The 14856-nt window shown below is 39.6% G+C and overlaps 1 protein-coding gene across 9 annotated transcripts in view; it reads right to left on the bottom strand.

The window, feature by feature from the left end:
* Positions 1-14856, bottom strand: part of COBL (cordon-bleu WH2 repeat protein) — a 211184-nt gene that overhangs the window by 112838 nt on the left and 83490 nt on the right. For all 9 annotated transcript variants that reach the window (XM_030011755.1, XM_030011752.1, XM_030011753.1 and 6 more), the window contains one exon: positions 4713-4919. In XM_030011755.1, coding sequence (XP_029867615.1) covers positions 4713-4912 — 200 coding nt within the window. In that variant the 5' untranslated portion in view covers positions 4913-4919. The remainder of the gene's footprint in view (positions 1-4712; positions 4920-14856) is intronic.

Here is a 14856-nt window from a genome sequence, read left to right as displayed (position 1 = left end):
TAGCGTTAGTCATTATTATTTTCTCATGCTCCAAAGCACAGCAGGCACTTCATGAAAAGATTGGAAGTTTTCCTACACAACCAGAAATGTATACAATAGCAAGCTGCATCAAAAGTAGTACAGGAAGCGTGATAAACAGATACTCATAAATGCTTTCTGTTTCTTTTCTTATTTTGCTCATGTATATTTGGCTCTTATTTTCCATAACTGAGCAAGTCCAAAGAAGGAACACCAAGATGACACACAAGAAGGGTTTGTTGAGCCTTGAGAAGGGTGAAGAGAAATCTTGCTGCTGTCCGTAAGAACCAACCGGTAGCCTTACAGAGCCAGACACATCTCGGCGGTGAACAGCAAGAGGGCTAGAGACAAGTGCCAACATAGGAAACTCCACATAGGTACAAGGAAACATTTTTTCACCACAAGGGTGGTCAAGCCCTGGAACAGGGGTGCAGAGAGGTTCAGAAACCTCCTCCCTGGAGGTATTCAAACTTGCCTGGAGACAGCCCTGAGCTATCCGCTCTTGTGAGGCCTGCACTGAGCAGAGAGTTAGAGCAGGTGAGTTCCAGTGGTCCCTGCCAACTTAAATTACTCTGTAAATTATTCCAGTAAGATTTTTATTTTTTTTTAAAGCCTACATTGAACTACTGTAGTTTTGACCTGACCCCTATTTAGTATTTAGTTAAGCTCATTTTTAACCCTCTTGCTGTATATGCCCTGTTCATCTTCTTCTAACAAGACCTCTTTCACATTTTACCAACCTGGGCTGATTTCACACCTTCAGTCTTTCTTGAGACACTGTTCTGTATGTTGACTATAAGCCCACAATTAATACCACTTAAGAGTCTTTCACTGAGAATTATGTGAGAATATTCTTTCTGTGATGACATTAGCTTTATGCTCCATATAACACAAACTCTGCACTGAGGTCTGTCCTCCAGTACTTGCAGAATGGGACTACAGCTTCAGATAGTTTATTATTTGTTCTAGTATCCTGCTCTCTGTGCATCACATGTATGAGAGAATTTGTATAACATGTAAGATAACAGCAGGAGCAACAACTGTCCAGTCTACACTTCTGCTTATCGGTCATCCACGTGCTGACAACTCCAAACCAAACATCATTTAGCTTCAAACATGCCCATTTTTCTGCAATGTATTTCAAATACTACTGACTTCTCACGCTGCTAACACTCAATGTCTGTATCTGTGTTAATGAGGAAGTCCTTCTCAGTGACACTCAGTGTGAATGGAGAGAGATGCATGATCCCTTTATTTATAGGTTACCCATTGAAAGAGTTACCTGTGAGAATCACAAACAGAAAAAGTTTCTGGTAACTCTTGTGAACTTTTCCACTTATTTTCTTACTAAATGTCTAGCCATCGCCTCTGTCAGACCTGCTAACAGTTTGTGTGGATCTGCTACAGATCTCTATGCACAAAATGTGTAAGTGGTCAACGCCCTGCCTATTCTTTCAGCACATCAGTTAGTGCTCATACAACAGTACATATACAGATTACTGGTGGGGGTATTTTATAACCCTTTTCAGGGGAGAAAAGGCTAACAGTTTTTCATGAATTCTTCTACATGTTTTACAGCAGAGTTCACAGGGACCAATCATTTCAAAAAAGAAAACTGTTTTTTAATACTATTCTATTGCTGCACACACTCCTTAGAGGACTCAACTTTGTCCTAAAATCTGCACTACGTATTTCCAAAATCTAGAATAAACTGTGTGTTACAAGATGGCAATAAACTCTTAAAGAGAGACTGTCAGCTTGAGTTAACTTTTATAAATAAATCTACTTAAAAATTCCAGATTCCAATAAAATATCTTTAAAGAGCACACTTTCTTTTTTTCTTGAACTATCTTTCAAGAAAATTCAATGAGAATTTTCAGCCCTCTTGCTGATACTTATAGGAACTTTCTATTACTGAGAACAAAGTAAAACTAACAATGTGCTGCTTTGCTTACATACAATGAACAAATTTAAAGAGATGATTTTGACTTTTAGCTTGGTTCATTTATAATAACCTTAAGTGATACTAATTAGCTACAGTAGTTATATTTTCAAACGTCCTCTAGTGTACTTCAGTGCTCTGTGAACTGCTTTCCTGAAATTACAGAATCATTGTTCATTATGATGATGCCCAGGGCAAGGTTTTGCAAATTTTTCTGCAACAGAAAAGCTATTTCCCCAGGTTACCCAAAAGCAGATTTTGCAGAATGCAGTTATAATGATGGCAATGAAAATACTGAAGATTTATAGCAGTATAAACAACAGCAGAATTTGTCTGAAATGTCCTTCCATGATATCAGCATAGGTAAAAAGAGTGAACAGGGAAAATACAGTATTACCTGCGCTGGCTCCCATACTTGCTTCAAACTAAATGAAACTTTTTTTTTTTTTAAATCCAGTATCTTTATTATTAAATGTTTACCTCTGAATATCATTGTACTTCATAGCTGTCCAGTTTGCAATGCCAAAACAATGCAAAAAGATGAAAAAGCCTGGGCTTTCATCCAAACCTGGAAACTTAAGACAGTTCATCCCGTAAAAATTTCAGATGCTCTTGACATTTTTTTTTTTGTATTCTACATCCCTAAAAATGTAACCAGTGTTAATGTGCAGGAAATTTCATCTTCCAGTGGTTAGAAAGAACAGCAGCACACAAGGTCTGTTCACAGACTGATGCCACTATAATACAGAGTTCGTTATAGGGTATCCTCTTCTTATTTCATAACTTGTTAGGATGATTTACTCCCCTCCTCAGTTTCCATAATCTTCCACTTCCCACAGCTGGCTATCAGTGCCTGACATTTGTCACTAACTCTCCACTCCAAGTGCTCAAGACAGCGCTGAGGGAGAGCACCTCCTGCTTAGGTTAGGCATTGGTGGTACTCAGATGAGCAGATTAGCACAAGCAGGAATTTAATGCTGCCTAAATCAGGGGCCTAGACCTGTCATGCAGACAATGGAGAGAAGTGGGCACCTTCACAGAACAATGAAGAGAACATTTTCGTTGTTTAGAGTGCTTAACGTAGATGAGATAAATAACCCCACGGAAAGATCTAAGGTTTATGATCTAATGTCTTTTGACATTTCTTTCAGGTTTTAGTCAACAAACTAAAGACTCTAAAGATCAAAATACTCAGTCTCAGTGTATGTGATAGCAATGGTAGTGATAATAAACACCTATACGAGAGACAGAATGTTTATTGTACAAGGATTTTCCACTTGTTCTCTGCTCCTGTAGCTTGTATGTTCTTCAAAAGGTCACATTAAAACACCACTCTTGTGCTCTTGGAGTATGTGTTTTCAGGGTTTTTTTTTTTGAGGGAGAAGAAAATCTTTTCTAACCATATGGCAATTATGTATCTCTCTATATAAAATTCTGCATGAAGATTGGCCTCTTGTTAGCTCCCAGATGGCTTGCATTTGCCAATGATATCACCTTTCTTTGGGATCTAATGGCCAGCGAGTTTCATGTCCTGATCTACTTTCCCGGTCTGTTCTCTTCTTTCTGTCATTAAGTCCAAATCTCCCCATAAAAACTTGATCACTAAATGTGTAATTTGAGAGCTCTGATAAACACTGCTTTCCTTTAAAACCTTTAACATCACTCTGGCTTTGGGGCTGACCCACACAAGTTGCACTGGTCTCCTGAGAGTGGCTCACTGAACACTAATTTCTACAAGAAGAGTAGGGGAAGAATGAAGTATCAGACACTATACGCTGCTGTACACATCCTCCTCAGCCATCAAAATACACAAATAGACAAACAGTCAAAATAGACTAATATATCAGACCAAGAAGAGTAGTTTTACAGGAATGCAGACTAACTGTTGCAAACACCAAATGTAAAATAAGCACACACCCTGATTTATCAACAGGCATCTGTACATATCCACCTTACCTGGTATTATCACTTTCTACAGTTTCCTGACCACTGCTGGCCACACCATTGTTTGCTACAGTTTCATCACAGTATTGAATATATTATTAAAACTCTTCCAAATTCTTTCTTAAAAGTCATTAAGTCTCCCTCTTTCAAAACAGTTCTCGCAGAGAGGATGAGGAGAAGAAAGAGCTCCCATGGTGAAGCAAACTATCTCAAAACTGCCTTTCCAATACAATTTGCCCTTGGTTGTACCCAGAGACAAGGAGAACCTCTCCCTCTTGCCGTGCAAAAAACCAATACACTTTTATATAGAGAAAAGGCTTCTTAAATACCAGCAGATGCTTTGCTGTCTACACAATCGCAGTGTATTTGTGAAGGCAGGATCTCTGAATGTGATGAATCATTCATCTTCTGAACTTGCTTCTAGGCATGACTCCAGACAGGCATACTGTCAGGATTGCTGTTTGCCAGCAGCACCTAATTCCACTGCACCAAACCCCCTCTGTATTATGAGATGTGATACAACCTAAGACTAGCCCAGTAGCACGACATGGAAGAGACGGATTCATACACGTGCTGAGGGTCATCCGTGAGGAAAACAGTGACGCAATAGCTGTTAAATACTTCCTGCCCCAGCAGAGAGGGGCCTTTATACATGGGTCTTGGGACTCTCTGGTACAACAGCTGCCTAAAACGCAGAGAGAAGCACGGCAGAGAAACCCCACCAACTCAGAAAGGGAGACATTAATATCAGCAAGTATGCCCCTGGGAACAGAGGGCTCAAAAAAGTGGGAGCTAATCAAAGCCTTACCTTCCTTGTACTGTGCTCTTCTGCTCCACCCCGCTGGGTAAAATGACTGTGAAGTCCACCGATCTGTTTATCATGTTCTCCTTCATGCTCACAAGGTTCTGATCAGAAATTACAGCTGTCTCTGCAGGTGACTTGCACTCACTGTGAAATCTACTTGCTGGAGAAGGTTGATTTGGTGGAGGAGGAGCGCGAGCTTTCATTCTTCTCCTTGAAAAATAAAGGCAAGTAGAAAATTAATAACTTCTCGCGACCAAAGTATAAACATGTTACTAACAAAATCTGTTCTCTCAGCCATAATCTCAGATTGCTTTAAAAAGTTCCTCTAATGCAAGCTGGTTTTCTTTATCATGAAATTTTTCAATAGAGTCGCATTTTATTTTTACCTCCTCTCTAAAAATACGCTACTTTTTTAATGATGCACTCACTCCTACTGTTTGCTTTCCATGCCCCGGGGGATGAATCAGTTCCATAATTAGGATATGAAATAATCATTATTCTGTCGAGTACGAAGCATGCTCCTACGAGGAGAGAACAGAAATGCTGGGTCCAGTCCAGACCTGACTCAAGAAAGAGTTGTATTTACATAAATGAATGTTTCCTCCAAGTCAGAACGGCAGGAGTGGAGGCAGGGTGAGGTTTCATTCAGCTGTATTTGGGTTCCACAGCACTACTCTGCTTGAAATACTGTCTCTTCCTCTGCTCTGAGTAAGTAGTATTAAATTTGGCTCATCGTACTTCATAGGGAAGCACCATGAAAAGGTCAACCATGGATGATATCACTTCTTTCCATGCAACACTAAGAGACTATAGCTCTTTGAGAACACCCTGAAGAGAACTCATTCTTCAGTAGCAGGCTACGTGCCATGTGTGACATACAGAAAAACTGCATCAACTTGCACCAAACAAGCAGTGTACTTTACAGATACAAAACCACCACAAACTCAAAGTTTACTTCACTGGCGAGCTGCCAGACAGATAAGCAACATATGTTCGCTGTTAAATGTCTGAATAGCTGGCCTCATACCAAGCACATGTCTAAAAGGATTAATTCTGATGATTAATATTCCAGTGACCTCTTCTGACTAGATTTATGTCTAGTTTAAGTCAGATTTTAGTGTAACAGATGGAAAAAGCAGTAAAATATTTACTGAGAAATTATTACCCAGGCTTACTGCCTGCATTTTTTAATCTGCCTCTTTTTAGGGTGCAGGAAGAGATTACGATTCTGCACATCATTTTCACCCTGCGAACAACATAAACAGAAGTCCAGAAAAGAAGGGTACAGAAAAAGCACTCTAACCCTTAAAAGCCTGCAAAGCTTACTGGTTGAATCAGCCAAGGGCAGAACTGTGTTCAGGGGAAAAATAACAAAACTGAAAACAGAACAGGTGAACAGGTTTAATACCAAACCAAACTCTTCTTTAATTAGAGACAACCTGTATTCTCACAGATACAAAGACTAAACATACAGTTTGGATTACCAATGTAAGCTCCTGTCAGAGAAAAATGCAAGAGCTACGTCACATCACCAAAAAAGAAGAGTTCAGAAACAATCCAAACCCTCTACACTTTTTAATCAGTATTTGCATTTGACCAACAATTTCTGTGACATGTCTCAACTTGCAAAAAATCACCACACTGCCCTGAAAATGCACGTTTCAGTAAGACCTCAGCAGGACACTGTAAAATTAGCGATAATGCAGGCAATTCCTTTCATTTCCTGTGTGCATAACAAAGAGCATTCTCTACAAATACGTAGGGAGAGCTACTGCCATATTTACTAGCGTACAGCAATTTCTCTTCCATGGGAAATTTTCCCTGAACATTCACTTTTTATCATACATACACCCAATGAGTCATGCAGTCATCAGCCACTAACTTGCAGCTCCTCCGCTCCTCCCCATGGAGGTGATGGTAAAAAGTTCAAGGCTTTATTGTTTGTTAAAATACCTTGACTTTCTGTATGTCCGTGAACCAAACTCTTAATTTATTTACATGTCTATAAAAGAAAAAAAAAAGACATTGGGATTCAACTTCTGCTCAGATCCCTTTACATTTGGCTACAGTTGTTATTTGTAAGCAGGTGGTGAGAGACATGGGAGTTTTGCATAAATCCAGATCATGCCAACATAGCCTTACAATCACACAGTGCAACACTTAAGGACTTCAGATCAATTTACAAATGATGTAATTCTTCCCTCCATAACATCAACTGCATCAATAGAAGTAGCTACAGAGATTCACATCAATTTTTTTCTTAAAATAAGCTTTTCTTTATTGTTTTTAAAGCTCGTCCTATAATGTGGGGGACAATTCCAATACAGTGCTCCTGACAAAGTACCAAAGGGGGTGGGAAGAAAAGAAGCAGGCAAGTGTCCCGAGACTGGCAGAAACAGGGGGGTTTTAATTATGATTTACCTGGACTTGTAAATTCCAGATCTCACAGTGAACAGAGATAGAGGAAATAAAGCAATGGTAATAAAATAAACATGAAACTGTAACCAACTGAAACTGAAGAGGCTTGAAACTTCAAGGGAGAAGTGAAGAATGACTGAGTTTTGAAGCTGATGAAGGAGCTAGAAGTAAATTGGGAGTATGCTACACACGTGTTTGTTCCCTAGCAATAACATAAAGCTGCATCTGGTTTTCTGAAGTAACAGACAAACAAGGTCAGACACCTTAATTCCAATTTATAGCTCTGAATGGGAGTGTGATTTTTATGTGGCCACTTTTTAAGTGGCTCTTTACAGCCAATTCTGCAGTTACAGACCTTGTACAACAGTGCTTGGGGCTAGGGCAGGTTGGGGGGTGTCAGGAAATCAGGCATCATACCATCAAAACCATCAGCTATACATTGACCAGGGATGTTTGCTTTACCTCCATAAAATACATAACAAGGCATATTCTTTTTGGCATTAAGACAGTCAGGGCCTTTTAGACACTACAATCCTCCTTTCCTTTTGTGCAGAAAGGACAGTGCAGGTCTGTTTCCTTCAGAGACATCAGAGCAAGGAAAAGGGAAAACATTCCCACTACAGTCTCTCTAACCTAGCAACAGTTCAGGTGACCTCATATGAACTTTTCCACAATAGCGACTATATTCTCTTGAAACACTGTGACTGCTTTGAATGCCTGGTTTTCAACATTTTCCAAATGACAGATCTCAAACTATTTCAGTGGAAGCAGATCCCTTTAAAGTTCACATTTGTAGAGTGATACGTGGCACAGATTTGCATTTCCTAGACAACTTTCTGAAACATCTCACTAGTAGAAAGTAGCTCCATGAACCGCAGACTGAAATCCAGAGCTCTAGCTCTACCTTCGATCTGCACAAGCAGCTGCTTTCTGACAGGCTCAGCAACTGCAGTCGGAAGGTGCCGAGAAGCCTGTTAATACTATTGAATGCGAGTCAGAAAAATAATTCAGCTTTCTCTGTCAGAGCTATGATGGTTATAAAGCAATACAAAAGCACTCCATAATAAGAGCCTTTTTGTTCCCCCACTAAAATAACGCACAGAGAAAGGCTGTGATTTAAAGCCTGTTTTAAACATGGGTACTTTCCACGCTATAAACACAACATACTACAAAGAAGTTGCATACCATTCTTCAGTGTGGGCTAAATTCAAACTAAATTTAGGTCACTAGCAATTTTTTCTCCACAAACATCTTTCACTGTGCTCAGTACTGAAATACTTGGTAAGCTCCCCTACCTGATATTAGTCTGCAAACTTACAAGTGGGAACACTTCAAACCTATGATTCACTCATGGTTACACGAATGCTTCAATCCAGCCCTTGATAAGGAGACAAAGTAAAAACAAGCAGTTGATTTTAATACCCAAATGTACAGTACCTTTTACCAAGGCTTGAAATAGTTAATCTCATTTTACTGTAGGCTGAAGAAATGCATATAGCCATGAAATAATTAGGCAGAATACATAAATAACCTACCAGCACTGTTCTCAGTAACAGCATCAGGCTTCTCAAAATGGAAAACGAAAAACAAGCAGCCAACTGACCAGCAAGATCAGTGTTTCTGTAGTACAGCACATAGAAGAAATGCAACAGAAATGAAGAAAAGTTTCACTAGATTAAGAGCGTCAAGACAAGGTAACACAAGCCCTTTGGACCTACACTTTATTAATATATAACTACCAAGCAATAGGATGCAACCTGGACTTTACAATCCCATGCTGAAAAAACATGATCTCTCATCCTCTCTACTTCAAACAGAAGTGGTCCTGGGACTTCCACCCTCATGGCAATGCTATGCAGAGATTGTCTTTCTTCAGATAAGGTCTCACACACACACAAAATAATCCCTGATCCCACACATTTCCACCATGCTCAAAAAAATCTGGAATCCTCTCTGCCCTGTAAGGCAAAGGCAACTTAACAAGCACAGGGCAGACTTCATCCCATGGATGTCCCCAGGAGTTTGGCAAGAGCTCCATACTACAGCAGTTTGTAGAATCTGGTCCTTTCTATGCCAAGTATCTCTCTAACCATTCACTTTGAACAAAAAAACCCAACCAAACAAAAACAACAACAACAAAAAAACCCCAAACCAAACAAAACCAAAAAACCAAACAACCCTCAACATAGCAGAATTATGGGCAACATTCATTTTTGATATAGTGAACAACTAGCACAGGACCTCCAATCCAGACAGGTCAATTTGCAATCTTGTCAATGCACAAGGCTTGAACAGTTACACTGGCTTTCTTCATGACATTTGTGCACACCCAATCTCATAATTAGAAGGAAAAAATCAACATGAGAGTGCTCAGCAATGAGTGCAGTACACAAACAGTGTTCCTTGGGTGCAAAACAGGAAACACTGAAGTAATGTTCTCGACTTTCAGGTGATTGCACTCCTACAGTCCTTTGAGGGGAAATGTATGCACTTTGCTATTTGAGAAAAAAAAGCAGATGAGCACACTCACTCACTCTCTCTGGGAACTTGGACAGCAAAGCTAGAAACCCAGCCCCAAGGCACACCTTGTACTCCAAACCATCAAGACATAGAGAGCACAGTAGAAGTTGCTCCTGCCTAGTGATCTAGCCTGAGAAGCAGATATCCTTCAGAGAACATTTCTTTTTTCACTCTTTGTTGCTCATGGCAAAGCAAAGAAAACCCAGATCACAGGCTGGGAAAAAGACACCCACTATATCAGAATTCATAGTATGCCAAGTTCCCTCTTTGTAAGTAAAATCCTTTCAGCTTCTAGGTGCAGCAGCTCAGAAAAATTATAACACAACAAAAATGTAAAAGAAATACAATCAGATTAGCACCAACATAAAGCCACCTCAAGAATTTTGAAAATGGAAAACAAAACTTAAACAAATCCCACAGAGATGGAGAACAGAAACCAGGAGAGCATGATAATGTCTGTAACTACTAAAGAAGAAGGACTTCATCCAGACAGCCCTACATCATAAACCAGAGCTCCATTCCACTTTGCCATCTATAACACTTTAATTAACCAATTAAAGCGAGGTTTTGGTTTGCTCTTTATTTGGGGGGGGAGTGGAGAATTAAAAAAAAAAAGAAAAAAATCAAAGAATATTCCCAACTTTACTTAGTCTATTACAGGCAAAATATACTGATTCATTACAAGTATGTGCAACGCAGGTAACTTACACCTTGATATGTCTCATATGTAGTAAGTAAATTACAGAACTAAAATATATTACTCTTATACTAACTTGTTTCCAGTATTATTTTACAACATTTTGTAACATTTATAATACTAAAAAAATATTGCACTTTCTAAACAGCTGAAATCTTCAGCAGACACCAAGATCTAATGAACCGGATTACTCCCATACTGATATGGCTCAGGGAACAATTAGGGTTCCCTACGTTACTTTATTTTTTTAAATAAGATTTAAAAAAAAACCAAAACCAACAGTGTTTACTCTGAATTCCCTGGCTATTATGGAATATAATTATTTTACATGTTTCTCTTTTCAAACATTTATTTGAATTTCATACTACTTTTAAAAGATCGTTCCATTTCTAAGGCAAGATCACACTGACAGACATGATGAAAATGATTCCCTTGAGGGTGTGATAAAGTCACCCAAAATAGACAAGAAAAAATAATTTGTTTTTGGCAAAGAAATGAAAGTTATTTAATTATATTTTTGATGTTCTATTTGATTCTACTGATGAGAAACCCTACAGCTTTATGTATTTTAAAAATAAAGTTCTAATGCCAGAAGGCGGGGGGGGGGGGGGAAAGACCAGAAGCAAACTGAATGAGAACATTTGTAGAAGAGGAAGCAGGGATGGAAGTACATGACCATGCTTGCCCAAGGGTGAAATTAAAGAAAATATAAAAACAGTCACGGTGAGATGATGCAGTCTAACACAAGTAGTTCCTAAAGTTGTATCTCTAATTGCAAACCTTTCACAAACTTAACCAATTGACCATTAAAAAGCATCATGCTGCAGTTTCCCGGTCTCAAATGTACAAGTGAATAAACTCATTGTTATAAAATTTGCTACCAGGGACATCTCCCCAGATCTGACCCATCTCATGAGAGGCTGAGATGCGTCCCAACACACGGCAGAGACCAGTGTGAAGCACTGCACAGCTGCCAGCCAAGGGAACACTGGCTTCCATCTGGGCAGGACTCAGACTCCTGCACTGACACTCCGTAGCCAGAACTATCGAGAGCTCATCCTCGGGCAGGAATGCCAAATGATTTGTTAGCCTATGGCTGGTATCCTCAAATACACTTTTTTTATACATCACCCACACTTTCAATTAAGAGTGCATTACCTTCCAATAAAAGCCTAATCCTCCTTCCAGTCACTGAGGCACTCCCTCAAGATCCAATACAAAGCAGTTCACATACCAGTTTCACGATACAGTCATTTTTTAGGGCCAGAAGAAACCATAAGCACACTAACTTAATTTCCTGTAGTACATGGGCCATGCAATTCACCCCACTTTAGAAAGCCCTCACTTTCACATTGAGTGAAAGCAAGGATGGAGCTGTACGTGGGGTGGGCTTTAATTGATCAAGAAATAACACTGCAGCCTACAAATGCTTTTATACCTATTAACCACAGTTACGCTATGGAGCCTAGCAAATCTACCTGTATCAGTTCCCAAAACAAAACAAAACACAAGCCCTAGAGAAAATCTTTTAAAAAGCAGCCAAATCCCAGGATTTGGGTAGATGCCCACTGCAGTTAATGAGAGCACTGCCTGAATAAGCACTGCAAGGTCTGGCCTGATAGCTGTATCACAGGACTTTTGAGATACACCCACACGTTCAGTGTGTGGCAAAGACCACACTACGAGCTGGTGCCATCATGTGCAACTCCATCTGGTTGCGCATCAGTAAAGAGGAATGAAATTGGAGAGCTGCTAACATAATGTAATTATTTGCCTCATCTGCTGCAACACATGCTAAAGAAAAACAGAAATCTTTCGTCGTTAAAGGTAAGAAAGCATAGATGAGTTACTCTATTTTGGAACGTCAAATACCTGCGATCTAAGCTGTGGTACTATTGTATCTCTGAGTCAGAGATACACCAATAGTTTTAACTCTTTAGCTGGGGAGATGTAATCAAAACAAAACCCCACTAACAATTCATACTGGAGGTTGGGTAACAAGCCTCACATTCAAAAAAATTTGGTCTAGAAAAGCTGAAGTAGAAAACTAGCACACTAGGCAGGGATGGTGAAACCTTGCTCTTTTCACAACGACATCTGCTAGAGAAGACTCAGACGAACCAAAGCACAAATAAAGGCAATAGACATTTAGGCTTTAGGACACAAATATGTTTAGCCACCAGCATCTGAGCTAAAACTACCTGCCAGTTTCACACTGACCAAAATAAAAAGATTGCCAAGCAATGGCTGTTAAAGTGACTTGCAGGGGAACCAGCAATGCATTAGTGCAAAGCATTCAGTGACCACCCCACTTATCAAGTACTGAGCTATTAGTCTCATTCCATTCCAAGGAAATAAAAAAAAAAAAAAAAAAAAAAAAGGAAAACACTAAGGATAATATCACGTTGCTCATGCTCATCTGAAATGCTATGCAATTCCTTCACCTGTGACTAAATCAGGCTGCTTTGCATGGTATGCTTAAATAGGAAAAAAGAATGACGCTATTTTTATCCTACTAATACTTAAGCACAATAGCACTGGTTAGCAAAAAACCCCAAACCTAACATCCCAAACGTACTTAGAGAGACATCCAGAATACTGCTGCTTATGCTGTAAAATGCCCAAGCCCTGCTGCCAGGGCACTCTGTTGTTTTCAGTGCTCTCAAATCTTCACTGAGCTATTTCAAGGATGCTCAGTTAGCAGACCAGAGGCTACAACCACGCAGACAGTCACTGCACACTGAGTTCCCTGCAGATGGCAAATCCTGTGGGTGAACTGCAAAACCCACAAGGTTAAAATATCATTAACTAGTGAGACAACTAGTAAGATTTCTCAGCATTATTCATGAAGTTTTAGTCAGGTTCATGTTGGCTAACTGGATTCTTACTAACCATGCTCACCTGTGGAAAAAAAACTGGTATGAAAACAAAGCCGAGAGTATTTCTAAGCAGGCTGGAATCGCTGCTGGCATTGCGTCCTCTGCATGTTGTGCACAAACGTGCATCCTTCAGATGCACTCACTCTACTACCTGTCAGCTGTGGTTTTGTGAGGACACTACAGCTCTTACCTGTGTGCCTAGTGCCACAACTCCATGCTTAGCACTCTAGTAACACTCTTAGGTCTGGAAAGATAACTTATTAGTTGGAATAGGTTTTATTAACACCCAATAATTACATTAGTCTTCATCATGTTTATTAATAGCAAACCATGAAAGCAATAAGAAGATGATTTGTTTCTAGAGGGGTCAATGACTAAAGATACAATTACACAAGCCTGGAATACTTGCACTGTACCGTAAGTCCCCTGAAGTTACAAGTGCTGTTCAAATTTCAGTGTTGTTGTCCTTTCTTCATCTCTTACCAACAATCACTTTCAATATGGCTATTTAAATAAATATAAAAGTTGACTGCTTAGCAACAGTGATTTATACACTCTCCCGTGGTGACTTGCACTGTCAATCAAGATGCAACTTCAAGGTGCATTTGAACTGTATTACTGAGCAAATGTATCCCAGACTGTGCTCTATTTTTGTGCCCACAGACTTTCTAACCTCACTACCATCTACTGAGAATCACTCTCTAGAGGCTCGAAGACTCTGTAGATTAGGGCCCTACTGCAGTAAAGTGCTTTCTTTATTGTCTATTTACAAAGGACACAGAAGATGGAATAGTTTTGAAAGAATCAGAGAAAAACAACATCTATAGCCAGTGAAATTCTGATGTGATTTACTGTGCCGGCTAGTACCTAGTTTTGTAATATGCTTACAAGTTAGTGGGCACTTCAGTGGAAAACTGCTGACATTACTATAGAATAATATTCCTACTGATACCTGTTTCAACTAGAAACAGCCTTAAAACAGTGTCCATCTGATGTGCAGATGGCAAAGAATTATGTTTAGAATGATTACCTGCTTAAATAAGTACCCCTATGGCAAACGTTAACACAAGTAACTATGAGCTGCAGATAGATCATTTCTCATTTAATGAGAATGCTCTAGGAGGATGCTACCGAAGTTAATTTCACCCGTTCACCCTTGTACAAACAGATCTCACAAAAACAGGCAGGCAATGGCAGTTGAGGGAAAATTTGCAGAATTAAACCTATGTTATTCCACCTACCTCCACGACAAAGGTTTTAATTCACCTGTCTACGAATGGTAGCAAGATCAGTTACTTCAGAAAACCTACATGCCATAATGTACCAAAGAAGAGGGCCCAGACAAAAAGTTAAAGGGTGTGGACCAGAGTAGAGAGGCATCTTGGCTCAGTTCCAGAGCACCCCTTAGATTCAAAAGGGCTTCCCAAAACATTAGAAATACATATTCCTAGGTGGAAATTAAATTAACCAATAGCAACTAACTCTCTGTCTTTACAGGCTGCAGGCCGGAACGTATCTGTGCTTCTTCTGAAACCTAGAGTTAATCTCTTAAACTAGATGGTCCCAGGCAGGAGAGACACAAAGCACAGCAGGCAGGCCTTCTGAAACCATTTATTTTCCAGCAGCACTGAGC

Source organism: Aquila chrysaetos, chromosome 4, assembly GCF_900496995.4.
Source record: "Aquila chrysaetos chrysaetos chromosome 4, bAquChr1.4, whole genome shotgun sequence".
Taxonomy (NCBI): domain Eukaryota; kingdom Metazoa; phylum Chordata; class Aves; order Accipitriformes; family Accipitridae; genus Aquila; species Aquila chrysaetos.
Note: the sequence above shows the minus strand (reverse complement) of the source record. Positions and strands in the feature narration are given on the sequence as shown.